Source organism: Ammospiza nelsoni, chromosome 9 (assembly GCF_027579445.1).
Source record: "Ammospiza nelsoni isolate bAmmNel1 chromosome 9, bAmmNel1.pri, whole genome shotgun sequence".
Classification (NCBI taxonomy): Eukaryota; Metazoa; Chordata; class Aves; order Passeriformes; family Passerellidae; genus Ammospiza; species Ammospiza nelsoni.
The window spans coordinates 8,126,580-8,154,435 of record NC_080641.1 but is presented as its reverse complement, the minus strand read 5'-3'; the positions used below and the strand labels follow the sequence as shown (position 1 = coordinate 8,154,435).

Sequence of the window (27,856 nt, the reverse complement as noted above, 5' to 3'; positions counted from 1 at the left end):
TGGCTGAGGAGCTTCTTCAGCCTCCCAGGGAGCAAGGGGAGCCTAGCAAACAAGCAGCTAATGCACGAGGACCCGGGGATCTGAGCCCATGCCTCTCCTTGAGCAGGAAGGGGTCAGACTGAACAGCCTGCCTGGCCTGCCCCAACACCAGCAGGACTGCAGGGGTGGCAGCTGCAGCAGCAGGATCTCCTGAAAATAAAAGCATTGCCCAGGGAAGCACTTCTGAGCTGTTCTTTCTGCCTGGTGGCTCACTTCTGAGTTCACTGAGTGCAGCAGAGCCATCCTCAGTCTCTTCTGAGCCACCCACGAGCTGATTTGCAGAGGAACCAGGTATCTTTTTTATTTTAAGCAGCCTTGCTGGGCGTGGAGTTTGTAGTCAGGTCCTCAAAGGGACACTGCTTTCCCACCAAGGTGGAGGTGCCAAGGAGCTTAAGGACAAATCTGAGCTCTGATTTGGGCAACTCACAGAGGAGTTGGGGGAGAGGTTATGAGGAGATGACATCTTCAGTGGTGGCTCTTAAGGAAGGGGGATCTACCCCAGGGTGTGCTCATACCCTGCTCTCTTCATTGCCAGGAGTTCCTACAGAGGTCTGCAGGAGTAAACACAGCAGAAGGTGCCTCCTTCCCCTCCCTGCTTTTCAGCTGGTGGCTGCAGGCACTGATAGAGCAACATGAAGACATTTCTCTCAGGATAAAGCTGTTACCCACACTGGAAATGCAAAGCTGAGCAGCTCCTCATCCATCATGCTTTAGATCCAGCCTGGGGCATGCAGTACGTGAGGCAAACCGGGAGCTGTGGGGCTGCTTGAGACAAACAATTCACAGCACAGCTGGTCCCCAGAGCTCCCTGGTGCCTCCAGAAGCAGGCACTGCCTTTTCTCCTGTGCCTTTTTGCCAGGAGTGTTGGATGTTTTTGGTAACAATCTCGTCCCCCTGTGCCACCTCCCTCCCACAGCCTCGGCTCGCTGAACTCGCGCTGAGTTCACCGCAGCCTCAGATTAGACACACATCCTCCTGCAGGAGGCACAGAGCACAGTGACTGAGTTTGCTGAGCAAATACAACCCACACACCTTTATTGAGACTACTTTTATAAACCAGAGAGCCACGGGGGTGCCCAGCTGTGATTGACCCCAGCACGGACACCCTCCACCCCAGCCAGCCCCTGCCACAAGCACTGCACGTGCAGCCTGCATGGAAGGAGGAGAAAAAGAAGGAAGACAAAAGACTTGGGGACAAGATGAGTCTCTGCAAAGCCCAAGGGGTGCGTGGTAGACAGAAGCATTCTGGTCTAGCAGCAAAATGAACTTTAATTCCAGTTCTGGGGTATAATGCTACGATGCCAGAGAGAGCACAGCACCAAGGAAGGAGACAACTGCAGCAGCCCCAGGGATGGAAGATAATGCAGAAAATGATGTGAAACGTTTTGTTCTTATATAATGGGCAGGGAAGAGCTCCTAGGAGCTTTACAGTGGCAGTAGGAGGCATGTAGGAGGGAGATGGCATGACCAGAGATGAGTGCCTGGGGAAGGGAAAGGCAAAGAAGAGAGGAGGGAGGGATGGGCATGGAGGAGAGGCAAGCAGGGGGAGGTTAGGGTAGTCCCAGGCTCAGACAGATGAGGACAAACAGTGCTGGTGGACAGGAAGGTTTGGAGTGCTTGGAGGAGGAGGAAGAGGGAAGACAACCAGGACAGGAGAGAGAAGGAGAGAGGAGTTTGGAGGGAGAAGAAGCCAGAGGCCCCCAGGGAGGGGAGAGCTTGCACTGACAGGTGAGAGGCACTCCAGGACTGGCATGAGGTATGCTTTGCTATTGCTCTGAATGCTGTAAACATTTTGGTTTTGTGTCTATCATCAGTGAACATTCAGTTCAGTTTGATACATGTGCTCTTAGGGGTAACTGGGAACCTAGCAGAGTTTTACATCTCCTACTACTACTTGGACTTACACACGAGGCAAACACAACACTGGCTAAAGGTCTCAGTTTATGTCATTTGTGCCTAATTCTCCTATTTTAACATGCACATCTATGTCTCAGAAAAGCTTCTGTAGTAGAGGACACTAAATAAGATACAGATGAAGTCACATGCACTCTCATCCACCCACATCCCCAGACACACACAGCAATTTCCCCGTCCCCTTTGCCCTTCACACCCTCCCAGCATGGACTAAAGATGCATTAATGAGTCCACTAAAAGTGGTGGAAATCATCCCAAGCCTGGCTGATGGACCAAAGCAGGAGAAACTTCAGACAGATTCAAGTTCTGCATCTGACCCTGCAGTTAACACCACCTGAAGCGCATAGAAAATGAAATTTGTAAACTCTTTTTCCCTTCTGCCATCAATCTACCTGGGAGCTGACTGGGTATGGGCCAGCAAACAGAATAAAAAGAACTGAGTGAACCAATTTTTTCCCCCTCTCTTCACGCGATGGCACATTTTAACATTGCTCCAAACAGGAGGAACATTTTGGAGGTGTGTGCTTGTGGAGAGGGGAAATGGGTTTGTAGGTTGTGAGTACCCCTTTCACAGCAGGAAGAGATGAATCAAGGATAGGATATTTGCCCTTGGTGGGAATTAGTCACCACTCAGCTCTTTCCAAAGCTTTGGCTCAGTCATGATTTCCTTGATCAGCCCCTGGTTTAAGGGGTAGAGCTACAAGCTGCTTATTTTGATTCAATTCAGAACAGCATTTGTCATAAAAGAAGCAGCTGGTGCCATTTTCTTGTTTAAGAAAAATAGAATTTTACTTTAAATAACTAGTCTGCTTTCCCTCCAGAGAGACAAACTGCAAGAGCAGCAACGAAAATAACAAGTGGCAGACCCAAGTGCCTCAGACAATACTTTTGCTCCACTCTGTGTTCTAGGATGCTGTTCCCAGTGGAGGGAACAATTTACTGGGAAAAACACTTCTCCTACATCAGCCAGCCTGATTCCAGCTCCTGACACCACTGCAGCAACGACATCTCCAGGTGTGCCCTGCTCCAAGCAATTCCCCAGGTGGATGGAGCAGAGAAGGGAGCTTGGATTTACAGGGTGTGGGCCACTTCGAAATTTTTTTTGAGTTCTGATGTAAAATGAAAGGAATTCCAGCACCAACACTGCTGGAGGGTCTTGTGGAGAGATGGAGTCACACTGAACAGGACCAGGGTAGCCTGGGGATTGTCCCACTCACATTCCTGGACACAAGCCTCTGGCTCCTGCTGTGTCCCCTAGCCTGGCTGTCTCTGTGACCCTCCCCAAGGTGCTGACCTCAGCTGGCCCTAGAGGTCAGCAGCACCCAAGCTCACTCAGAAGGTCTGTCTGGAGAGCTATCATGGCTTTGTGCCTTCTCTTTAAAAGCAGTGACTGCTTCAGCCTCCTTCTGCTGGCTCTCACATACTGGGCAGCTCTGGGATGCTTTTTTTGCATGTACAAGTAAGAGCAGGGTGGAAAGGAGGAAGACAGGGCCAGAAAAGGTGGCCTCCCTTCACCACTTGAAACATTTGTTTGATGCCACAGTGCTGGGAGGCTGAGCCGCTCTTTGGCAGCAGGGAGTAAAACTGGGACCACAGGCTGATGCCTTATAAGATTTTAATTTTTGTGTTTGTGTGTACACTAGACTGTATTAGTGCATAGCTCTAAACTCTATGGAAAGTGTAGTTAACTCTCTCCACATTTTGGTCAGACAAAGCAATCCCTCTGGACCTGTGATCCAAAGACACCCTACAGCCTCAGGCCCCAAAAAGGATAAAGAAAAGTGAATTGGTGGGGGGAGGGGGGGAAACTGGGGGTAAATAACTTCATTACCTGAAGCTGTAATTGAGGATTAACTCCTGATATGTAAAAGAACAAACTTATAATTGTCTGAAAAACTCATGACCATTGTCTATCCTAGGTGTAACCCCCTGGGGAGGTTTTGACTGCCCAAGGTGTGCCTATTGAAGGCCTTCAATAAATACCCATATTATTCTCTTAACCTCTAGCCTCTGTTCTAGGCAGCCACTCCAACGCATCAGTTTTTGGTGGCCCAGATGGGAGAGGAAACTGCAAAAGCAGCCTTTGCCCCTGGGGATCCCAGTCTGTGCTGTGTCACACAGGGATGGCAGGCAGCGTTTCTGGGAAAGGGGAGCTCCCCCAGCCTCTGCTCACAGCCAGAGAGGGAAGATTTCCATCCCCCTTGCAGGTCAAGCCCCGAGTGTGTCACTGCAGGAGGGTTGGGTTTGTCCTTCTTGTCCTACCCCAGGGGCTGTGGGGGTGACAGGACTCCTTTCTGAGGTTAGAAAATGTGGCTGGGGGTGTGTGTTCAATTCCCATCTGTCAGAGGTGGGGCAGTTCTCTTCTGTTCATGGGGCAGTTTTCTTTATCTCTCCCACAACCAATCCTCCGTCCAGGAGAGCTCTTCTGTCCATGGGCCATTAATTATTAATTATCTTCTCTCCATGGCCAGTGAGTATCCCTGCATGGCTGATCCAATTCCAGCATCCCATGGGGAGATGCTCCACCCAGGGGAGGAGCCAAGCATTCCTGCCTGGATACAATCTGAGCTTTGGGACACCACAGCAGCCTTTTCCCCCTGCATTCCCAGAGGAGCAGCTTTCTGCTGCCCTGCATTGCCAGAGGGAGCCCAGGCCCATCTCCAGCAGCCCTGGAGCTGCAGAGGAAAACGTCCCCCCTTGTGCAGGATCCCTGCTGCAGCAGAACCACAGCTGGCACTGCAGGAGGGCTGAGCCCCCATGGGATGGTGCTGGGACACCACCCTGACACACAGGGGGCAGGACCTGTTTTCACTCTGGCAGTGGTTTGTTCTCTTTTTTTGTACCTATTACATTTGTATTTTTAATTTTCCTATTAAAGAATTGTTATTCCTATTCCCATATCTTTGCCTGAGAGCCCCTTAATTTAAAAATTACAATAATTCATAGGGAGGGCGTTTACATTTTCCATTTCAAGGGAGGCTCCTGCTTTCCTTAGCAGACACCTGGCTTTTCAAACCAAGACACCTTCCTACAGCCCAGGCAGCACCAGGGACAGGCACTGATGTGTGGCTCTGTGTCCTTTGCTTCCACCTCTGATTCCTTCCATGCATTGCTCAGGTTCATCAGACCTGTCTCACTCTGCCTTGCTTGCCATAAAGCTTTGGAACACTGAGCTCCTGCAGGATCTGGCTCCCTTGGAGAAATCATGGCAAATCTGGAGAATTTTCCAGATGTCCCTCACTGCTCCCGCTTTCGTGCAAGCAGCAAAAAGTTTGTGTCAAACTGTGCCACATCCAGACCCTGAGCTTTGTGTCACATGAGGGGCCTCAACAGCCCCAGGAGCTGTGTCACTGAGCCTGGTGTGGATGCAGAGTGTCACCTCTGTCACCACAGTCCAGCCCCAGCTCCTCAGGTGTCCCTGCAGGGACAGGGGACAGCCAGGAATGCTGGGTCACTGCTGCTCTTTCTGGAAATTCCTCACAGAAATTTAACTGGAGATGGGATTTGCCTTCCAAAAACCTGGAGGATTCTCCTGCTGGCCAACAAGACACTGAAAAGCAGCTTTCCCTACTGAACATAAAGTTGTAATGTGTGTCTTGGAGACCACAGGAATGCACCTCCAAAATAAATCCAGCATGGTTACCACCTCTGTCTTGATCCTGTTTGTCCTACTGTCCTGCACATCATCCTTGCAAAAAGCCTCAAAAAGCTGTTTCCTACTTAATTGATGGACAGTAATTTTTAATATCCAGACAGATATTTATCTTCTTCCAAAAACATTTTGCTTGGCTTTAAAATTCATTGTACCTCATTTACACCACATTACACAAAGTCTATATCAGCAGCTTTCTGATGTATCAAAGCCACCCACCACCCTTGGCTGGAGCAGAGGTTTACAGCCTCTGGTCTGGGGATGTCTGAGAGAAGAAAAAGATCCATGGGGTCACTTTCCAGGCCTTCATTAAATTAAGAAAAGAGACCTCTGGTCTGCCGGCTCAAATCCACAGACAGGCTGTCTGCTTCTCCCCTCAAAAATATTGCAGGAATCTGCCAAGCTGGAGAAGCAGTGCCATGGAAATGGGGCCATCAGATGGGAGGAATTATTGCCCAGCCCAGAGGAGGTGCATGGGCACAGAGAATTCTCTTGCAGGGGCCATCCAGGCTATGGGAACAGGGCCAAAGAGCCCCTCACACCCCCCCTGCACACCTCAACACCCATCCTGCTCACTCCATGCTTTGTGTCCCACTGGGGGCAAGCACCCTGCATCAGGGTCTGTGTGCTGGGGAGCTCTTTGCAGGACACTGAACGCACTCAGAGAGTGGGAACAGTCAGTAAAAGGGAAATAACAAAAATAGAAATGGGATTTTTCACACTGCCACTGGCCAGGTACCCCATGAAAAATGCCATCTGCTGTGGCAGACGGGCTTTGTGCTTTTCCTACACCCCAGCAAGGGCCAGAGGGTTCCAACAGGTCCTTCCTGAGGAGTCACCAAGCCTGTGGCAGCCAGGAGCCCCTTTGTGCTGGGCTTTGGTCCCGTGCCCAGCACAACAGAGCCTGAATGATGGCTGAGACTGAGCTACCACACAAATAAATAACAGCCACAAAAAACAATCATTCACATTAGAAGACTTGCCTGCCCAGGCCTAGTGAGAGCTTTTGGGATTACCTTCCTCATGAGGAAAACTCAGCTCCTTGGGAATACTCTGAGCCTCCATCCCTGAAGGAAAAGGGGCAGTGACAGAGTGGCAGCCAAGCCATAAGGTGTGCAAAATAAATGGGGAGGTGAGCTGAGTTTGCTGATGGTTCCCACTTCAAAAAAGGGATTGAATCCTGTTTCTTTGTCTCCTGTCTCCCTCCCCTCAGTCCCAGACCTCAGCAGGGTGAGAGCTGAGTTTGCTCATGGTTCCCACTTCAAAAAAGGAATTGAATCCTGTTTCTTTGTCTCTTGTCTCCCTCCCCTCGGTCCCAGAGCCTAGCAGGGTGAGAGGTGGGCTGGCTGTGGCTTCACAAGTGTCAGCACTGCCCTTGGGGCCCTCCTGAGCACAAGGGAGAGGTGAGAGACAGGGAGAGATGTGTGGAAGGATGGAAAGGTGTTATTTACACACAAACCAACCCAGCCATTTCAAAGGGAACCTGCCTTGCCCACAGGTGACCCTGAGAGGGTTGTGGGTTTGTGCTAGACAGAGGGAACAACTGCAAGGTGCTACTGCTAACCAAAAAAAAGCACAGATAGTCAAAGAGTCACTCTCTGGAAGCTTCCTCTGCCCCTTGTCCCTCTTTTCTCACTCCCACTGCTTTGAACACCAAGAAAGTTTCACATTTAGAGATGGGTTTTGGCTGTTGAGGGAAGCACGTGGTTTCTGAGGGCCCCGTGGCTGTCCTAGCTGAGCCTCCTCTGGGTCTGAGACAGCAGGTCTGTGTAAATTTTGGATCTCAGGAACCTGGGGTACGAGTCTTTCTCCATCAGGCTGTGCACCTTCCCCTGGGCTTGGTCAAAGCAAGACAGGGAGGGCTCCTGCACATTTCTTCTGGTCAGCTCCCGCGTCTGGAAGTCTATGTTCACCTGGGGAAAGCAGCAGAAGAGAGTTTGGCACTGAGTGTCCAGATGGCCTCCTTCAAATGGTTCATTCCCTCTCTGCCACGGCAGCAGAACCAAGGTCCTACCCCTGCCCATGCCTGAACAGCCCCCACAGTGATTCAGGGCTGTGAGTTCTTCCCCAAGCCTGGAAAAGTTGGGTTTATAGTGATCTGAGCACTTCTGAAATAATTTTACTTTTACTAAAATCACTTTTGAAATTACTTTCTTTCAAACTCTTAGGCAGCACATCACCTAAAGCTCCTGACTCAGCCTAACCTCTCTCCTCTTCCCTCTCTTCTTCACCACATGCCTAATAAATGGGTGAATAAACTTTCAACTGTGTTTAAACCACTGGTACATTCTTATTAAATGTCTCCAAACTCGGCTGATCTAAAATAAACTGTTTGATTTTTCCCATAGCAGCTTCATGTTACAATATCTGGAGGAAAGGCTTAGAAAAATAAATGTTATGACTGCCATTTGTTTGCAAAGGCAGCCAGTGGAGTTTTCCTGCTCTCCTTCCCTAGCAGGATAATCAGCATTTTTTAGGGTTATTGTCTGGAAGGAAAAAAAATGGCTGAAAAAATGTTATTTGTTGTTATTAATTCAGTGTCCAAACTGGAAGGAGCCTGGAAAATAAAGCTGTCTGCCTCAATGTGGATGTCAGCAGTATGGATTAGCTCTATAATTTCATATTCTAAACATGCCAAAATTATGTAACAGTGCTCCTTAGCACATCACCACAGGACCAAATTGTAGGAAGGACGCCCATCCTACCCGCATTCCCATTTCTAATCAAAAATCAGCCTTCCAGTCCTTAAAATCTAATTTGGCTTCCTGAATAACTGCTGGAAAATGCTCAAGGAGAGCATTGAGACCCCCACACACCTCAGTGCGAATCTGGGTCCTTCCCAGTGGCCTTGCAATGGCCTTCCCAGCTGGGAGAGGGAGGAAAATGAGGAAAATTAGCCCTTTTTGGGTCCCTGACAGGCACCCATGCATGAGTGGGAGAGGCTGGGTGCAGTGAGAGCACCCCTGGCTGTGCTGTGATTGCAGTGACACAACCCAGCATGGTCACCAGGCAGGACCTGGCAGTGCCATCAGCCTGTGGAGTGCTTGAAAGGGGATTTAACAATCCCAGGCTCCGGGGTGTGACTGCATTTTCTGTTCAGCTCAGAGTTATTGTTTGTATCTCTCAGGAGGTCTGGGTGAGGGGGGAGTTAGTCAGAAGCTCTCCCCCCTTGGGAGTCAACAAGTTACAGAATCACAGAATCACAGGATTAGAAGAGACCTCCAAGATCATCGAGTCCAACCCAACCCGGCACCCAGTGCCACATCCAGGCTTTGTTAAACACACCCAGGGATGGGGACTCCACCACCTCCCTGGGCAGCCATTCCAGAACTTTATCACTCTTTCTGTAAAAAACTTTATCCTAATATCCAACCTGTATTTCCCTTGGTGCAGCTTGAAGCTGTGTGCTCTGGTTCTGTCAGTGCTGCCTGGAGAAAGAGCCCAGCCCCAGCAGAGCACAGCCACTTTTCAGGGGGTTGTAGAGTGATAAGGTCACCCCTGAGTCTCCTTTTCCCCAGGATAAACACCCCCAGCTCCCTCTGGGCTTTGTTCCACTCATGGGTGGGATGGTCCTGGGCAAAGTGTCCTGCCAGAGAAGAGCCCAACAGCCTGCTGAAGGCTGATAGAAATGACAGGAGCACTGTGAAATGCTCCTGGGGAGCTCAGTGAGGTTAGGAAATGTAGGCTGAGGTTGCCAGTGAACTCCCTGGCTGTGACTAATTCAGTGTCATCAAAGCATTGCCCTCATCAGGGATGAGTCAGGACGAGCAGAGGCAGCTGGAGCAGCCAGGATAGCATGGCCACCATCCTTAGCCACTCTCTGAGACGGAAGGGACAGAGGGAGAGCACCCAGCTGGGGGTGACAGCCCTGCTGTGTGGCAGTGAGATGTAATAGCCTGTCCCAGTATCCCGGTTCCCTCCCCAGGTGTGCCAATCACCTCTCCCTTCCCCTCCTTTGGCCCTACTGAGTGCTGTCCTTCAATCTTGGCATTCCAGAAGGGCCTCAAGTGATTGGCAGAGTTCACTCGAGGCCCTTCTGGAATGCCAAGAATTGGCAAAGTTCAAAAGATGCCTTACACCCCTTGAGGGACATTGAGCCATCCAGGTGTCATTTGTCCCCTGAGACTTCTCCCCATACCTGGTTGGTGGCTCCCTACCCCTTCCCTGCCCCTCTCCCCGGAGTTAAAAGACTCAGCAACCACACTGTGGTTGTGTTGGAGCTGTTGCTGCATTCAGAGGCCTGTGGGCCAGGAATAAAACTCTGGATTAAAACCCTCCATCAGAACCTGATTCCTTTCCTTCACCTCACCTTGAAGCTACTCCACCAGAGGTAAACCTGATCTCCTGCATGCCTGGACTTGTCCCAAGTGCCCCTCTGCAGCATCCAGCCAGCCAAAGGTGTCTCTGAGGGGAAAACACCACACATCCAGCCAGCCAAAGGTGTCTCTCAGGTGAAAACACCACACATCCAGCCAGCCAAGGGTGTCTCTGAGGTGAAAACACCACACATCCACCCAGCCAAAGGTGTCTCTCAGGTGAAAACACCACACATCCGTCCAGCCAAAGGTGTCTCTGAGGTGAAACCACCACAGTTGCCGCCTTTGTTCAAGCAGCAAGGGCCAGACGAGCCCAGACACGTTCCATCTGGCTATATTGGTATAAAATTCCAATCCTGCTGGGTGCTCTGGCGTGCTGTGGCACCCCTTACCCACCTCCCGAGGGGCCTGCACGTCGATGAACTCCTCGAAGATGCGCTGGGCCTTGGAGGCCAGCTTGGCCGCCGAGCGCGTCTTCTTGAAGTCCTCGCAGGCCAGCCAGAACTCCAGGTTCTCCTCGCTGAACTCGGTCTTCAGGAAAGCACGGAAAGCTGCCAGCCCATCTGCCAGAGACACACAGGCAGGAGAGGGTTGTGGGAATCCATAAAACCAGCGGGTTTTGGGAAAGCTGCAAAAGGCAGGCCTCAGAGACAGCTGCAAAAGGCAGGCCTCAGAGACAGCAGAACTGTGATTAGAGCTATGCAGCAGTCATGAGATTGGTCAGCAGAAAAATTATGTAGGAAGTAGAAAAGTGAGGACAAAATAGAACAATGGTCTGTATGTTAATGCTTGATTAAGCTGCAGAAAAGTTTATCTAGCAAGATATTAGGAAGTTCTAACCTTAATAATGAAGCTCTGTGCATTGCGTTTTACCTGCTTGTAAGCAGGTATTGCATTCAAAATAAGCAAGCATTGTTTAACCAAAGGTACCTGTGCTTATTACAGTGGTTGGATGGAACTACTGTCAATATGCTTTTGCTTCGTGTGATTGGTCAAAAAACTTTGAAAGGAAGTTGTAACGTTGTTCTCAGTCTGCTGCCTGGGATGTGAGCTGATGGCATCTTCCCATTGTCATAACCATGGAATGAGAGTGATGGTGGAAAATCAAACAGCTCAAGGCACTCCCCTCCTGTTTGTGATTTGTACAGACCCCCTGGCTGGTGATAAAAGTGATGCCTTAAGGAGCTGGAGCAGAGGCTGGGGAGAGTTAAGAGAAATAAAATGGATTTTTATTGAAGAGCCTTCAAAGGCCACAATTTGGCAGTATTGGAGCCATGGCTCTGTCTGGATGGCTCCAAGATGGAAGCAAAAGAGGGCTTGGTCATGAGATTTTTATAAGTTCTGGTCCATTTGCATATTGTAGTTAATTGTTTAATTACAGCTCCAGCCCATGAAATCCTATCCTTCTTGTTTTTCTCTCTTCAGCCCACATTGTCTGTGCTTTTGGGCCTGAGATTTGGATCATTTGTCCTTGGTGCCCAGCTGGAGCAGGAATTGTTTTGTCTCCCTGCTCTGTGCACAGAGCTCACCATCTCCTCATAGGAAGCCCAGACCCACACACTAAAGCAGCACAGAATCTGAAAAACACAAAAGCTAAAACCTGAGGCATCAAGAGAAGGCAGGGAGCTGTTCCATTCTCAGACATCCTTCCACCTACCCCAGCCTACTAAAGACAATTTGATATTTCTCCCAAGCTCTGCCATTCCAGGATGCATCCATAGCTTACACCACTGATGAGCCAGGCTCCTGTGAGCTGCCACAAAGCCAAACATGACTTGATGTAACTCTGAAAAAATGTTTTCCTTTGCTAAGGTGGCAAAAAGCTTTCCTTGGGACTGGATCACCCACCCTTTGGAAAATTACTCATGGAATTATCAAGGTTCAGGTCATCTTAATGCCACACTTTATAAGGCCTTATCTGCCACTAAGAAAGCCTTCAATAAAACATGGCTGATGTGGACTTGTTCCCTATGTTTTCTGTCATTTTGCTTTATTGCCTTGTGCCATTTTTAGTTCTTATTTAAACAGAAGAAAGCTCTCAGAGAGTCTGTTACAGCTCCAGTAAAGGGGAGAGGGAAAGGACTTGGCCTAATTACAGCTTGTCTAGTCAGTGGTAAAAGTGTGCTTATCACTTGCTAATGCTCAGCAATTGTGACATTTCAGTAATGCAATCTGAGTCAGCCAGGGCAGATTAGAAATATGGAAAGATTTATTAGGCAATCTGTGTTAAACCCCTGCCTGGGCCTATTTATGGACACAGCCATTGTTTTTTATTTCCTTTCCTTGAACAGCACCAGGGGAGTTGGTGCAGCTAAAGGCTTCACACATCCCCTTTCTTCTCAGGATAAACTTAGATTCTCCTTTTTTTTTTTTTTTTCTAGTAATGTACTTCTAACTCTTTCTAGTCTTTTGCAATAGCATCCAGGTTTTTGTAGTTCATGACTGGAAAGCTCTTGGCTACTTCCAAGCAACTGTCTAAAAATATTGATGGAACTGGGGATGAGTCTGGTGAGGTCAGACTCCTTGGAAGGATGAAGGGAGCAAGGACAAGGCATGTCCAGCCTCTCCTCCACCACCATCCTCAAGTTCTTCTGGGCAGGGCTGCTCTTGATCTGTTCAGCCTCCATCCTGGATTGATTTTGGGGATAATCCAAGTGCAGCACCTTGCACTTGGTCTTGTTAAACCTCGTGAGTTTTCCATGGGCTCGTTTCTCAAGCTTGTCCAGATCCCTGTGGAAAATTCTAACATTTTCCCAAACAGGCTATTACACAGTTCCTTCTATATGCTGTATATGCTAACTATATGCTAGATACAATATATACTCTATTTATATGCTCTCTATATGCTATATATATATATATATATATATATTATATGTGTGCTACAGATCTATAGCAATGTAACACTACCCAGCATCTCCCTTGCATGTCCTAAACTTCTTCCTGCTCCCCTTGTTTCTGCTAATAACTTAGATATGGACTGATTTGGGGGTTAATCCAGGTGCAGCACCCTGCACTTGGTCTTGTTAAGTCTCATGAGATTTCCATGAGCTCATTTCTCAAGCTTGTCCAGATCCCTGTGGAAAATCCTGACATTTTCTCAAACAGGCTGTTCAGAGAGTTCCTTCTATATGCTCTATATGCTAACAATGTGCTCTATATAAGAGATATATTATATGCTAACAATGTGCTCTATATAAGAGATATATTATATGCTATATTATATATAATATATATTATATATAATACACATATAAAATATAAAGTATAAATACACATATGAATATATTATATATAATACACATATTATATATAATATTTCTATATTATTTATATTATATATTAATTTATATTCTATATTATATGCTATTTATATGCTCTCTATATGCTGTATATATCTATTTGCTATATGTGCTACAGATCTATAGCAATGTAACACTGCCCAGCATCTCCCTTGCATGTCCTAAACTTCTTCCTGCTCCCCTTGTTTCTGCTAATAACTTAGATATTTTCCAGCTCCCTCTGAAACCTCAAGCCCTAAGAAGTGGGCCTGGGTATTGAACAGCACCAAACAATCCTATTTCTGTCTGTGTGTCAGTCAGAGGAGATGTCTGACTGCCCAGATCCTCAGAGGGAAAAGGAAAGGCCAGACAAGCCCAAAGTACAGCCTAAACCTCTCTTCTCTGCCTTCCTCAAAGCTCTTCCATTTGGGTTTTTTTTTTTATCAGCAGCCTGCTATCAGCATAAAAATGGATCCATCCCATCTCAGCCATGCTCCCTCCTGCTGTCAGCCCCAGAAATAGCTGCATTATTCCAGCTCCTCCTGACACTTCTCCCTTCAAGCAATTTTAGGGGGAGATTTGCACTGCTAGGGTAGACAAAGAAAAGGCCTCTCATCCAAGTGACACTACACATTGTGGGTCCAAGCCTGGGGCAATGTTGTGACATCAGCCCCAGAGCAGAATGCCAAAGGAGCAGGGCACCTGTCCTGCTGTTATCTACCTGCTATTATCCACCCTGGACAGGTAAATATGGTGATAGGCAAATATGGTGAAGGTAGAGCAGCTCCCCTTCCTGAAATCTGGGACACAGCAATATTTCCCAAAAGCTGTGTCCCCCTTGGTGCCTGTAAAATTCAGAGGGCCTGCATGAGAGCAAGGGAAGGACTGGAGAGCAGAGCAAAGAGTCTTTGCATGCTGATATATTTCAGAAAGAAGGAAATAAAACAGAAAGTTCCAGTTCCTTGAAGTCTATGTCATTTTATCAATCATCAGCTCCTAGCATGCCTGACATTAAATATTCCATCATACAAGCACACTGCTGTGTCTCTGCAGTCTCTGCTGAGGTCTTGCTCCCCTGTCTCTGCCTTGGTCTTTATTTTTTCCCCCTTTTCCTCTACAACAGCCCCAGAGCTGCAGCACTGACAGAGGAGCACTTGCAGGAATAGCAATGTTGCATGGAAGTACCACATCTGCAAGAGGATACTGATGCAGAATAGAATACCTGAAAAATAGGATACCTGAGCCACAAAATACCTGAAAAATATCGTATCTGAAAAATACAATACCTCAGAAATAAAATATCTGAGAAATAAAATACCTGGAAAATATAATATCTGAAAAATATAATACCTGAGAAACAAAATACTTGAAAAATATAATATCTGAGAAATAAAATACCTGAAAAATATAATATCTGAGAAATAAAATACCTGAAAAATATAATATCTGAAAAATATAATACCTGAGAAATAAAATACCTGAAAAAATATCATATATGAAAAAATCTAATACCTGAAAAAAAAACAACTGAAAAATAGCATATCTTAAAAATAAATACCTGAAATATAAAATACCTGTAAAATATCATATCTGAAAAATATAATACCGAACAAATATAATACCTGAAAAATAAAATACCTGGACAATAAAATACCTGAAAAATATAATACCTGAAAAATATAATACCTAAAAAATAAAATACCTGAAAAATAAAATACCTGAAAAATGTAATAACTGCTAAAAGATGGGAATGTCATGAGTGACAAGGAGAGAAAGGCATTTGCTACCGCCCTGCCCCAGAGAGCAGCTGCAGCAGGTTCCCCTGGGACCAGGAGGTTTCCATGAGCTCTGCCTCCTGCTCTCTTGTCAATCAGCTCCTTTTGATGCTGAAATAAGTTTAGACAGTGAATGGATAAATAATAGTGTCTGGCTGTTCTCTGCTTTTTTTATCCACTCCTGTCATGCAGTCCCCAGAGCCTTGGAGGAGCTGCAGATGGTGAGGCTGAACCTTCGAGGGCCTTGCTGGGACATTTTGGGTGCAGGAGAGCTCAGCCCTGACTGCCTGGTTTGCCATGGTTTTCATCTTTAACCCTTAACTGCCTGCCAGCCTTCCCAGCTGTGCCTGAGCCAGGTTTGGGCAATCACTGCCTGAAGTTTGTCATGGAGCAATGACAAGTGTGACTGGAAGGGCAGGAGGACAATTGGGCGTGGGAGCTGCCACCACCTAAGCTGGGATTTGACCTGGATGTTGACTTCAACCTGCTCCTCTCCTTCAAGGCTTTCAAGGAATGAGCGCTCACGAATGATCAGCATTTCAAAGCTCATCCCACCTAACTGGACATCTTTTCTTTCCAGGACAGCCACCACTGGAGTGCAATGTGATACAAGCAAGAGAGAGATTTCACCTCCTGAAAAATCCCAGTGTGCAATTCCAGAGAAAGCAGAGAAATTAACTGGACAACTTTTAACTTTTCAATTGACTGGACAACTGGACATCTTTTTTCCAGAGCAACCACCACTGGAGTTCAGTGTGACACAAGTAGGAGAGAGATTTCACCTCCTGAAAAATCTCAATGTGCAATTCCAGAGGGATGCTTTAGAAAGCACAGAAATTAACTGGACAACTTTTAACTTTTTAATATACTGGACATCATTTTTTCCCAGGACAACCACCACTGAAGTGCAGTGTGATACAAGCAAGAGAGAGATTTCACCTCCTGAAATATCCCAGTGTGCAGTTCCAGAGGGATACTTTACAGAGAAAGCACAGAAATTTTAACATTTCTATTAACTGGACAACTGGACATCTTTTTTTCCAGAGCAATCACCACTGGAGTGCAGTGTGATACCAGCAGGAGAGAGATTTCACCTCCTGAAATATACCAGTGTGCAATTCCAGGGAGATGCTTTACAGATAAAGCAGAGAAATTAACTGGACAACTTTTAACTTTTTCATTAACTGGACATCTTTTTGCCAGGACAACGACCACAGGAGTGCATTGTACTATGAGCAGGAGAGAGATTTCACCTCCTGAAAAATCCCGATTTCCAGTTCCAGGGGGATGCTTTAGAAAGCACAGAAATTAAAAGCAAGATCAGAATTCTGCAGAGGCAGCAGCACAAAATAATCCCCAACGTGAGCCCCAAAGGCATGGCCACTCAGGAGGACAGGATGTGCTGCTGTGGCTGCACAGCCCTTCAGGACAACTATTGGACAATTATTCAGGAATTTGCCCCAAGAGTCCTTTGCTTGAAGCCAAAAGAGGAAATTGATGCTGGTGGAGCAGACAAATTGAAGGCAAAGAAGCAGAGCTCTTTACTGGATGTTGAGAGTCTGAGGGAGAATACAGCAGACATTTGATATTTTACTTTTGCAGTATAAATCTAAGCTTCAAAATGCCCTGCTCTCCTTTCAGACTGACTGAGGAACATGCAGAGGGTATTGTGCAAGTGCTCAGACATTGCTCAGGATCCTGCACTGCTGGAATCTGAAATGCAGGGAATTCTCAGAGCCTGCAAGCCAAAGCTTAGAATTAAACACAGGATTTGATCTGAGACCTTGGGAAAGGCTTCTAAACTTAGGTGCCAGAAGTGAGAATATGGATTTTAAAGCAGAGACACATTAAATTAGGAAGAGGGAAGTTTAGAGCTTTAGAGTTTAAGATATAGAAAAAACAAAGGTAAACAAGGAGTTTAGGAGGTAGTGCTGTAGGTTTGTGTGTCATAACATGACTGGCTTTGAAAGCTTACACTGTAGCATGAGTCCATAAGATAAAATATTGAAGGATTGGATCAAAACCATAAATATCCTTATTGGCAGTGATTTATTGGTCAATAAATCTTTAAAAGGGCTTGTAACTAGGGGTCGTGTGACCTTCTGAACCATGCTGTGAAGATGTGAGCTGAACTCACCCTTCCTGTCTGTGTAGAAGATAAGAAAAATAAATGGCATCATCTAAAAACCTCTGAGATCTAACTCAAAACTCCTTCAACAACCCCCATACTGCAGAGTTAGGCAGTGACAGGAATTTCTGGTTTATGAATGGGCAGTGCCAGGCAGGTCAATGACCATGTGAGGACAGGGAACCTGAAATCCCATTCAGGAGATGGAAAGTGGATCCTTTCAGCAAGAAGGGACTGGGGTGGGGAGCAGAAAACACAAGACAGGGCTTAGCTAAGCTTCATCAGCATGAGGAAAAGCCCAGATTAGTGGCCTCAATCATTCAGGCAGTTTAATAACCAAGCACCTGCCACTGTCAGAGCAAGAAAGCAATCTCCAGTAATTTATTTAATGCATGTGTTTCACTCCTTGAGCAAGCAGGGAGGAAAGGTAGGGTCCCAGTGGCTGGTGGATGGATGGATTGGCTCCCTGGAAGGTGTTGGGTGCAGGGCTGGAGGGACAAGGTCACAATTGCTCTGCACAGCACACAAATGTGCTCCCACTGCTGCTGAGCAGAGCTTCCCTTCATCTCAGCTGCCTGTCAGCACCACAATGCTAATGCTCTTCTGGCTCAGAAGGAGCTGGGAGTAGGTTGGGATATTCCTGTGCTGTGTAGGAAGTGAAGGAATGTGTAGACAACAGGAGGAGGAGAACAACAATAAAGTTTGAGAGGAAGAGCACAGAGATCACAAAAAAAAAGAAAAATCCAGAGAAAAATCAGCTTTTCCTTCAGATTTCAAAAAAATCCGGAGAAAAATCACCCATGAGATAAAAGTGACAATTCAGGATGAATGTTTTTGGTGTGGAGTGAGAAGTTTACCAAGGGTTGAGGACAAACTGTCCTGCTGGATGCTGGAGGAACAAAAATCTGTGTGTCCAGCCCTGTGGGGGATGCAGAATGACACATGCTGTGGCTTGTATTTCCCTCCAGCAGGCTGTCAGGATAAATCCTCATCTGGCCAGCCTCCTGGGCACGGGCACAGGGAGGGGATTACTCCTCACTTACTCACAGGCATGCACTCACACATGGGGACCACGCTGAGCTCACTTCCCTGGCACAAAATGGGGAAAGTTGCCAAAATCCAGCGTGTTAAAACCACTGTTTTTCCTCCCTGGGCACCCAGGGAAATGCTGCACATGGTTTGCCTCTTACTCTGCCTCTGTCTCTTACTCTGGGGTTTATTTTCCCTGGCAAGAACAGCATCAGGTTCCCCTCTCCTGTTGCTTGCTCAGAAGCCCTGACCCAAGGGAACATGTCAGTGAGCTCAGACAGTGTAAAATAGATGTAGAATAGGGATTGTCTGCTTGACCCCAGGGTTTCTGAGTTTATTTGTTCTGCCCATTAACAATTAGGATTTTATTGCACTGACCTATGGATGTGGAGCTGCTGCATCCTGCTGCTCAGCACTGCTCACTCCAGGAGGGATGAAGGAATTCAGTCCCAGGGCCAGCACAAAAGGGAGGTGGGGAGAGCCCTCCTGCATTTCCTACTCACAATCTCTTGTTAACTCAACTTGTCAGCTCAAATTATCTTTTGAATGGCTCGGGGAAGAAATCCAAATCAGACCAGTCTGTGCAGAGACAAGGGCATCACCCAGCCTGGAATCACCCAGGAGAAAACAACTGCTTCAAATCCCAAGGGATTTCAGTCCTCTTCTCACAACAGGATCAAACATTACCTGCACATCATTGCCTGTCTGGCAAAGGTGCTCATTGAATCACAGAATGGTTTGGGCTGGAATGGACCTTAAAAATCATCTCGTTGCAACCCCTCTGCCATGGGAGAAAACAACTGCTTCAGATCCCAAGGGATTTCAATCCTCTTCTCACAACAGGATCAAACATTACCTGCAGTCAGTCATTCATTCTTCAGGAGGGTGAGGGGAGATCAAGGGGGTTCCCCAGGACTGTCACACTTCAAGGGACGTCTGGCAAAGGTGATGATGGAATCACACAATGGTTTGGGCTGAGAAGGACCTTAAAAATCATCTCATTCCAGCCCCTCTGCCATGGGCAGGGGCACCTCCCACTAGACCAGGTGGCTCAAATCCCCACAGACTCTCCATGGAATCTGTGAAATGCATGACACTGCTCAGGTCACTTCTGTTAGAAACTGTGGGAAATGGATTTGTAAAGAATTCTCAAAGTCTGACAGAAAGCTCACATAGTGTGCATCTGAATGCAAACCTTGAGATAAGAAATGCTGATTTAGAAATGCCATAGAATAAGACAGATATTGTTGAGAGAGAAATGGAACTAGGAACAAGTTTCAAAGGATGGTTTTGTAAATAAGACTGGATACTTTGGAGAAATAGAACTATGAAAGATGCATTGTAGTAGGACCCACAAGGGGTAATTTTAGATGATTGGCTTTAAGGCATTTACAGCATGGTGTGGCAAAAGTTGATAGGACAAGAAATGCTTATAGTATATTGTAGTTAATGATTGTGATGGCATGAATTATAACACCTGCATTGTCTCACCCTTCACGAGACTGAAAATGGAATAAAAGTTTTTAAAATGCCTCTAAGTCACCCCATCTCTAAATCAGTATAATCCAACAAGAAAGCTTTTGGAGACTCATGGAAATAGGAAGGGAATGGGAAGTGTTTTTCCCATCTCCCAGAGTACTGCAGATCTCTGAACCTGCTCTGTGTACGAGGGAACCTGCTCAGCTGGGCACTTTGGAGCCCTCCTGGGGAGCTCTGATCCATGTTTTTGCTCCTTGGAGTAATTTTGCCACTAGTCCAATATAGGAATGTGCCTCTTGTTGATGGAGAAAGGAAATAAGGCCCTTTAGAAAGGAAATAAACTCAGAAGTTTCTCTCCTCAATTAGGTGAAAAAGCATCTCATAGCCTAGGGAACTTCACCTCAATATTAAGGATAGCCAATTGGACAGGAGCCAAAAGTCCCACCTGAACAATTTACTAGAAAAAGAAGAGAACAAAGAAACTAATTGCTTTTGTGGGGTGTTCTACCAGGAGCAAGAACCTCTGACACCTAATCATTTTTTCTCTATAAAGAGTTTATTATTTTGCCTTTTATTAAACCTTTTTGTTTCCAACACTACCACAGAAGCCATCCTGCTGATTTTATGCTTTCTAAGGTAGCTGAGCTATCTTGGGTGTGAAACAGATCTCCAAGAGCTCATGAGACCTGGCTCAAGGAGAGCCCTATTTCAGTCCCACCCCTGGCAGTATTTCCCACAAGATCTACCCCGTTTTCAGCTGCCCCATCAGCTCCTGAGCCCTGCTCCAGCACTTTGGGGTTTATTTTCCCTGGAGAACAGTTTGCCTGGAAGGCACTGAATCCATCTGACTGCAGCAGCAAGCACCACACAATCAACCCCCTGAAATCACAATCCCCTTCCCAAAATAAATGAGCTGTCCATCTAGTGAAGACACTTTTGACAGATGTGTCAAGCACAAGTGCTCTACCTGCTGATGCTGTGAGCACCAGGGGGAATTCTCCCCGAGCCCAGCTGGTGCTGAGCCCATACCCCCGAGCATGAATTCCAATTTTCCCTGGCTAATGCTGGGAAAATTAGACTGGAGCAGTTCTGTCCTCCTCTTGGCACTCAAAGCAGAATTTTTGCTGGCAGCTTCCCTCACAGACAGATGCCAGCAGGCCAGGCACAGCTTTATTTAATCCCAGATTTTGGCCAGTTAAGGCACAAGGCTCCCTTACCTGTGTAACATCAGCACATCCTAACAGCAAAAATGCAACTTGTACAATATAATTAATTCCATGAGTATGTGCTGTTCTCTCCTTTAAAACCAATGTAACTAAAATAACACTTCTGTTTCAACAGAACTTTTTGTATTTGCATCATTATAACCCTCGACTGCCAGGCTGGCAATTCCAGAAACTTCAGGTGCAGAGCAGTTATAAAATATTCCTTTAGAAAGTAGTTTATTAAACAACAAATTTTTTTGTCACCTACCAATCACCAGGCAATGTCACCGTGACTGCTGATAAAAATAAATTAATTTAAATTTTAAAGATCACCTTCTGTTGCCATTAGGAACTGAATATTTTTCATTAGAAACTGAATATTTTTCATTAGTGCCAGAGAGTTATCAGAATTACTTTCCATGCCAAGAGATGGGAAAGGTCTTGATAATTCATTTATCACTCTCTGAGGCTAATTTATTAATAAAACCAGACAGCCTCATGGAGGCTGCTGGACAAAATCATTGAACTGAGGTTTGATTTTGCATTTTTTTGCAGTAGTCAGCTGAAGAGGGAAGAATCTGTGTAACATCAGGACACAGGTGGGTAAATTCACTGGGGTTTGCAATGCAAGCCCTTCTTCTGCAGTCTAATAAAGAAAATTTCTACTTTTACACCAGTGAAGAAGAAATGGGTTTGAGTTCAGGATGATAACAGGGTCTGACAATCCTGCCCTCCCCTTTCTCCATCCCCCAGGTACCCTGTAATCTCCTTGGTGTATTTTCCCCTTCTTGTTCTGAATTTCCACAAAAGAAACGTTCCTTTTTAGCCATACCCAGCTACACCATATATTTTTTTCCCCTATTGGCTGCAAGAGCAATGATCTCAACTAGATACTGCTGCTAAAATTACATCCTGCTTTTTTCCTGCCTTGGTCAGCCTGCCTGTTTAAAGTTGTCACTTAATTCCCTGCCAAAACTGTTGTCATCTCAGTAGAAACCTGGCAAAATTACCTTCAAATTAGCTTAATAACATAATTTACACTTACATTTTACAATGTAAGGAAAACCTGAGTCTCTAAGCAAGCCAGACAGCTCCTTATTGCCATGAAAGAGTTCAGCACCCACGGTGGCTTTTCCCCAACCTCAACTCATTTGAGTTTTTTGCTTCAATAGAAGTCCATGAATGAACCCATACTGGGAACTTTGCTTTGTTTATAATTTCTCAGTGTGAAAATGCTGCTGAAGCAGAGCAATATTTGCAGAACAGACCTCACAGGACTGAACAGAGCAGGGGTTGCTGATTATAGGTTGGCATGAGGGCTCTGGATGTGAAATTTTTGGGTTTGCTGTGGTAACTGCAGCTCAGGGGGACCAAGAGGGATTCCTCTGTGCCAGGGCAAGCTGGTCAAAGGTGCTGAGCTGGAAAAAGCAGCACCTTGGGCTGATGGCTTTAGCAAGTGCGGTTTTCCTTGTTGTCAGGAGCAAAGATGTGAAGGGAACACACAAAATTCTCTTTTTTCCTACCTAAAGGATGGTGGCTCGGAGGGACCGTGCCCCTGGACAGGGGTTAAGGGAAATGGAGGGAAAAAAAAGATAGAATTTGATCTCTACTCACATTTATGGGACAAAAGGACATCAAAAGAGTCTGCCCATCTTGTAGCTTCTTCTGTTGACAGTCTTCTGTAAGGAAAGGAAGGAGCAAGTTACAGACAAACCACAGCTGCCCATCCCCTCTGGAGCTGTTTGCTGAGGACACCGAGGAAGGCTGGGATTCCTCTCACCTGATTTTGGAGATCTAGGGTGTAGAACTGAGCCAAGTGACCCTGGGCTTGCTTTAGAATCAGAGAGGAGATCCCAAGGGACCTGCAGGGTCTCTGCTCAGCTCACATCCCCAGGCAGGCAGGTAAAATAGGCCAGATGAATCATGCCCAAAAAGGCACCAATTTTTCCTCATTGACTCTGAGCAGAGGCCCAGGAAACGAGCACAGATGCAGACATTTACATTGTAAAAGCCAAAAGTCAGGCGAAATGGAACTCAGCCCTGCAGAAGTGTTTATTTCTCTTGCTTGCCTTTCAGGGGAAGGACAGATCTTATCTCAGGTGGAAGCAGGGACTTGTGGTCAGATGAGTCCCATCCCACACTTCTCAAATCAGGACTCTGGAGGGGTTGAAGCATCTCCCTCCAGCATTTTGCAAACCATCACCCGAATTTTTGCAGAGTCAAATACAAGGCTGAGCTGAAGATGACCTGAAATTTCGGGTCACCTCTTACACCAAGCCAACTGCTCAGGCTTTGATTTGTGATGGCAGAGGTGTAAATTACATCCCAAAAGAGGTGCAGACATGTCCCACACCCAGCGGTGGGGACTGGGAGCACGTCCTCTATCACAGAACCAAAGATTCAGGAATTTCCCCAGCTGTTCCTGCTGGATCAGTTTGTTTTCCTGCTGGAAGCACTCACAACTCGTACAAAACACAACAAAAGGAAGACAATACTGCAGGTGGGAGGTGGTGGGTGGGGAGGGGAAGGGCAGGAGTGGGGTTGGGTGGGATGCTGCAGCTATACTCACTTCAAAGCCCGGTTGGGCTTGTCCGGAAGAATAGCTGTGAAATCATTATATGAGTCTGATTTGTGAGACAGGCAGCCCAGGCGAGTCCTCATCCCTCTGCTCCTGTGGTCGAGGTGGGGAAGCAGGGGTGTTAGCAAGGGGAAAACCAAAGAACAAGGATGATTATAAGTCTAGCCAGCTTGGCAAAAGAAAAAGAGCAAACCCAAAAAAAGAAAAACCTCTGTGCCAGATCTGTGTCCTTGGTTCCCTCGTGTGTGAGAGGGAGCCTGAGACATCTCCAGGCTGATGTTATGGGTGAACACAGCACCAGAGCAGCTGAAGGCTCCCTCACACCAGGCTGGCAGAAAGGCTTTGAAGGGCTGCATTTTGGGATGGTTTCTTGTAAAGTCCTGCTCTGGTCGGGTGTGGGAGGAGGGCAATGGGCAGCAGTACAAGAAATCGGTCACCACGTTCCAGCAGCACCAAAACCAGCACAGATCCCTGAGGTGGAGGGGGCTGGAGGAAGGAGAGGGGTAGGAAGGCACCTGCAAGGTGAGCCTGTGTTGCAGCCCCCTGAGCTCCCAGCCAGGATCGATCCTGAGCGGTTCTTTAGACTCAGGATTACATAAGCAGGATCAAACTGCTGTTTCCTGACATGCTTACCCAGGCAGAAAATGGCTTTATAGCTTTTTTCCTCTACATTTCAGCCCAGCCCCAGAGCCTTCAGCCCTGTGCCAGCCCCTGGTGTCCTTGCCCAGCCCCTTCCCAGGACAGCAGCCGCAGCATCCTTCGTTACATAACCCGGGATGGGCAGGACAGAGGGACAGGGAGAGGGAACACATGCATTGCACAGGACTGGCACCACCCTCTCCCCAAAAACATGTGGGGGATGCTTCTTGGGGTTGCATGGGCTCTGTGATCTGCCTCTCCAGCCCGAGGGTGTCTCCTCTTGGAGATTCCCTGGATATCAAACTGGGCCATTCTCTCCTCGGGACCATGGGAGGAACATTCAGTGACCCCATCTCCCCTTCCTAGCTGCTGGACCTCCTTTGGAGCTGCTGAAAGCTCTGCTCCCAAACAGATGCCCAACACTCTCTGTGGCTGCACAAGTAGAGCATTTTTCCCCTTCCATCTGGAATTCTTGCAGAACACTTCAGCACCAGTGCCTGAGCCAATCTGTGGCGCGCCTGTTTCCCTCTTCTCCTCCCGCCCTTTGGAGAGCTTCTATTATTGCACATTTTAATGTAATCTTCAAGCAAATTAAATGTTAATTAAATGCACCGAGTGTCTCCCTGGCGCAGCACAGGCAGCTCACAGCATTTAACAAGCACAAAACCCAGGAACTCCTCAGCCACAGGAATTGTTGCACAGCCTCCAACTCCGGCCCCACGGCCGTGGGCATTGCACAAACTCCAGAGGAGAGCACAGGGAGTGCCACCTTCCCAGCTGGACACCAAACCCACTGCAGGATCCTTCTCCAGAAGCCTCCTACCCCCACCTTTCTGTGCCCTGCTCTGTTTGCTCACGAATTTCCCAGCAAGAGGTGTGACAGGCGTCAGCACAGCAGCGCTGCTCCCGTTCCCCTGGGATGCCTGAGATCAAGGGACTGCAGCAGGGAATCAGAGCAGGGAGCTGGTTCCTCGTGGAAAACACTTCTCTCAGCCAGGACTTCCAAGCCAGGACACAGGGGAGAGAAAATGGGAGAGAAATTGGGTGTGCAGGAGGTGGAGAGGCAAGGGAAGGGCAGCAGGGACACTGCAGTGGGCAGAGGGGCTTGCTGGACGAGGTGGACAGGGACAGGGTGGGGATGCACTGTGGTTGTTCCAGTTACCTCCGTGGGATCAGTAAGGCAGCCATGCAGGCATCCAGCTATGGTTAACCCTTTAACTGGCTGGCTTGGACCTCAGTCAGGGCTGCTTGCAGGAGGCAGGAGGGCAGGAAGAAGGGATTTACTGTTTCATGTCCTGGCACTTTAAAAAGCACCAAAGAATCCTCTTTGCCAAAGCCAAGAAGGGCCAGTTGTCCTCAACCCATTTGATCCTTCCCTCCTAGAGTGGAAAGTCAACTGTTCAATGGAAGACGTTGAGAGCTGAGGGGTGGCCACAGAGCAGAGACAGCATTTCTTTCTAAGACCAGGCCAAGTCCAGCTTCAGGTGTGAAGCAGTGTGAGTTTGGTGTCCCAGCTCACCAGGGAGCAGCAGGAGTTGGCTGGATTATCCCACTCATCCTCTGAAGGTCTCTCCTCAAGGGGCAGAGCTCCAGGCTGGCCTTGCTAGGAAGGGTCACAAACTACATCTTGTGCCTGTCCCTGCAGGTCATGGCTGGAGCCAGTGGCCAGGCATCACGGGAGAGCTGGCACTGCAAACAAAACAACAGCAGGACTTCACACATCTGCAGGGGCTGCTCCTGTGCCACCAGGGCTCAGGCACTCACACAGAAACCACTCAGAGCAAGCAGGGCCTCGTTGGGGTGGTGGGAGACACCAGGGAGGTGCAGAGGCTGCAAAAGGAGAGGGAGGGAGGGAGGGAGGGAGGGAGGGAGGGAGGGAAGGAAGGAAGGAAGGAAGGAAGGAAGGAAGGAAGGAAGGAAGGAAGGAAGGAAGGAAGGAAGGAAGGAAGGAAGGAAGGAAGGAAGGAAGGAAGGAAGGAAGGAAGGAAGGAAGGAAGGAAGGAAGGAAGGAAGGAAGGAAGGAAGGAAGGAAGGAAGGAAGGAAGGAAGGAAGGAAGGAAGGAAGGAAGGAAGGAAGGAAGGAAGGAAGGAAGGAAGGAAGGAAGGAAGGAAGGAAGGAAGGAAGGAAGGAAGGAAGGAAGGAAGGAAGGAAGGAAGGAAGGAAGGAAGGAAGGAAGGAAGGAAGGAAGGAAGGAAGGAAGGAAGGAAGGAAGGAAGGAAGGAAGGAAGGAAGGAAGGAAGGAAGGAAGGAAGGAAGGAAGGAAGGAAGGAAGGAAGGAAGGAAGGAAGGAAGGAAGGAAGGAAGGAAGGAAGGAAGGAAGGAAGGAAGGAAGGAAGGAAGGAAGGAAGGAAGGAAGGAAGGAAGGAAGGAAGGAAGGAAGGAAGGAAGGAAGGAAGGAAGGAAGGAAGGAAGGAAGGAAGGAAGGAAGGAAGGAAGGAAGGAAGGAAGGAAGGAAGGAAGGAAGGAAGGAAGGAAGGAAGGAAGGAAGGAAGGAAGGAAGGAAGGAAGGAAGGAAGGAAGGAAGGGATTCTAAAAGAGCAGAGGCAAATGTTCCTGGTTTGCCAGGCTCCAGGTGCCCTCCATGAGAACTGAGAGGGGGTGCAAGGAGCCAGGAGCCTGCTCTGCTGGAGGACACCCTGGAGCTTGGGCTGCCCACTGCACCATCCCTCTTAAACCCTGATTACATTAAAAAGGCACAAAGCCTCTTCCCCACTAAATTAATGGAGCTGGGATTGTGCTGCACTGCCCGTGAGTGCATTCCCTTAATCCTCGCCTCGGCCGGCTGCTTCTCTGACTGAAATCAATCCTTGTAATTCCTTAAGCCCCTCTAAATTTCCTCATTAACAGCCTCACCCCCATGTAGGGCCACAGCACATGACTTCCTAGAGTCCAGCAGCTCCTGCTTCCCTTTCCTACTGCTGCTCCAGCGGAGCCATCTGCCCTCTCTCTCCCTTGCAGCATGAATTTTGGGGTTCTGTTATGAAAGAGCCTCCTGCTGGCCCCCACTGCCCCCCACTCACCCCCACAGCAAGCACCCAGCTTCCCTGGGACCCCAAAGTCTGTCTGACTTGAGAGGTGCAGGGACCTGCATTCCCCATGGAGGCAATGCTCAGCTGGCATCCCTGTGGATGCTGCCTCTGTTTGCAAATAAATCCAGTCAGTTTTGGCTTTAAAATGTAATCTGTGGTGTCTGGCAAATTGCAATGAAGGTCTTGGTGAGGGGTTTTGCCTCCCCCCGCTCCATCCTTCATCCTGCCTCCCTCTCCTATGGAAGGAATCCAGTCAAGGAGAGCCACCAGCCTCATCATGGATGAGTTTTGGGGGTTTCTCCTTGACAGACAGCAAGGGAGGGCTGTGATTAGGACGTTCAGGTTATCAAACCACCTGGGCACAGATAAAGAAGCCATCCCAATACAAAAAAAAAACCAAACCAGCAGCACAAAGGTTAAAAAACCAACCAAGCAAATAAACAGATCAGCAAACCGTGAGATCTCTCGGGGGCTTCGGGAGATTAAGACCATCCATTCACATGCACAGAAAGCCAGGGGGGAAAACCGAGCACGGAGGCACTGCAGACAGACAGACAGACACCGAGATAAAGATACTCACTGCCTCTGAGCCGTCCTCCCTGCCGGTGGGTCCGTGCCGACAGCGTGCTCAGAGCGGCTCTGGGGAGACAGCAGAGCTTCCTCAGGGCCAGCCCCCTGCTCGGGGTGACGGGCACACCTCGGCACCCTCCCCTCCCCTTCCCCTCCCCTCCCCTCCCTCCCCTGGCAGCGGCAGCAGCGCAGCCACAGCCGCTCTCTCATCAGCCCCAGCC

At 47.8% G+C, this 27,856-nt stretch overlaps 1 protein-coding gene across 2 annotated transcripts; it reads right to left on the bottom strand.

Moving 5' to 3' along the window:
• RGS8 (regulator of G protein signaling 8) lies at positions 1 to 27,689 on the bottom strand. Of its 2 annotated transcripts, XM_059478642.1 has the most exons (6): positions 27,646 to 27,689; positions 25,555 to 25,724; positions 23,388 to 23,489; positions 22,433 to 22,497; positions 10,318 to 10,484; positions 1 to 7,518 (listed from the first exon to the last, which is right to left on the bottom strand). In XM_059478642.1, exons 2-6 carry the CDS (start codon positions 25,590 to 25,592, stop codon positions 7,336 to 7,338), a joined length of 555 nt encoding a protein of 184 aa, XP_059334625.1. In that variant the 5' UTR covers positions 25,593 to 25,724; positions 27,646 to 27,689; the 3' UTR covers positions 1 to 7,335. The 2 variants fall into 2 exon arrangements, with proteins under 2 accessions (XP_059334625.1, XP_059334627.1); XM_059478644.1 differs by lacking the exons at positions 25,555 to 25,724; positions 27,646 to 27,689 and adding an exon at positions 25,198 to 25,316.
• Between the last annotated feature and the right edge of the window lie 167 nt (positions 27,690 to 27,856).

Bases quoted from the DNA above. Each gene is read 5' to 3' on its own strand.
- RGS8 (XM_059478642.1), bottom strand. From the start codon at position 25,592: ATGAGTGGGATAATCCAGCCAACTCCTGCTGCTCCCTG. The intron at 22,498-23,387 runs GTGAGTATAGCT...CTTTCCTTACAG, and splicing joins AAGCCCAACCGGGCTTTGAA to AAGACTGTCAACAGAAGAAG. The intron at 10,485-22,432 runs GTGAGTAGAGAT...TGTCTCTGGCAG, and splicing joins TGTCCTTTTGTCCCATAAAT to ATGGGCTGGCAGCTTTCCGT.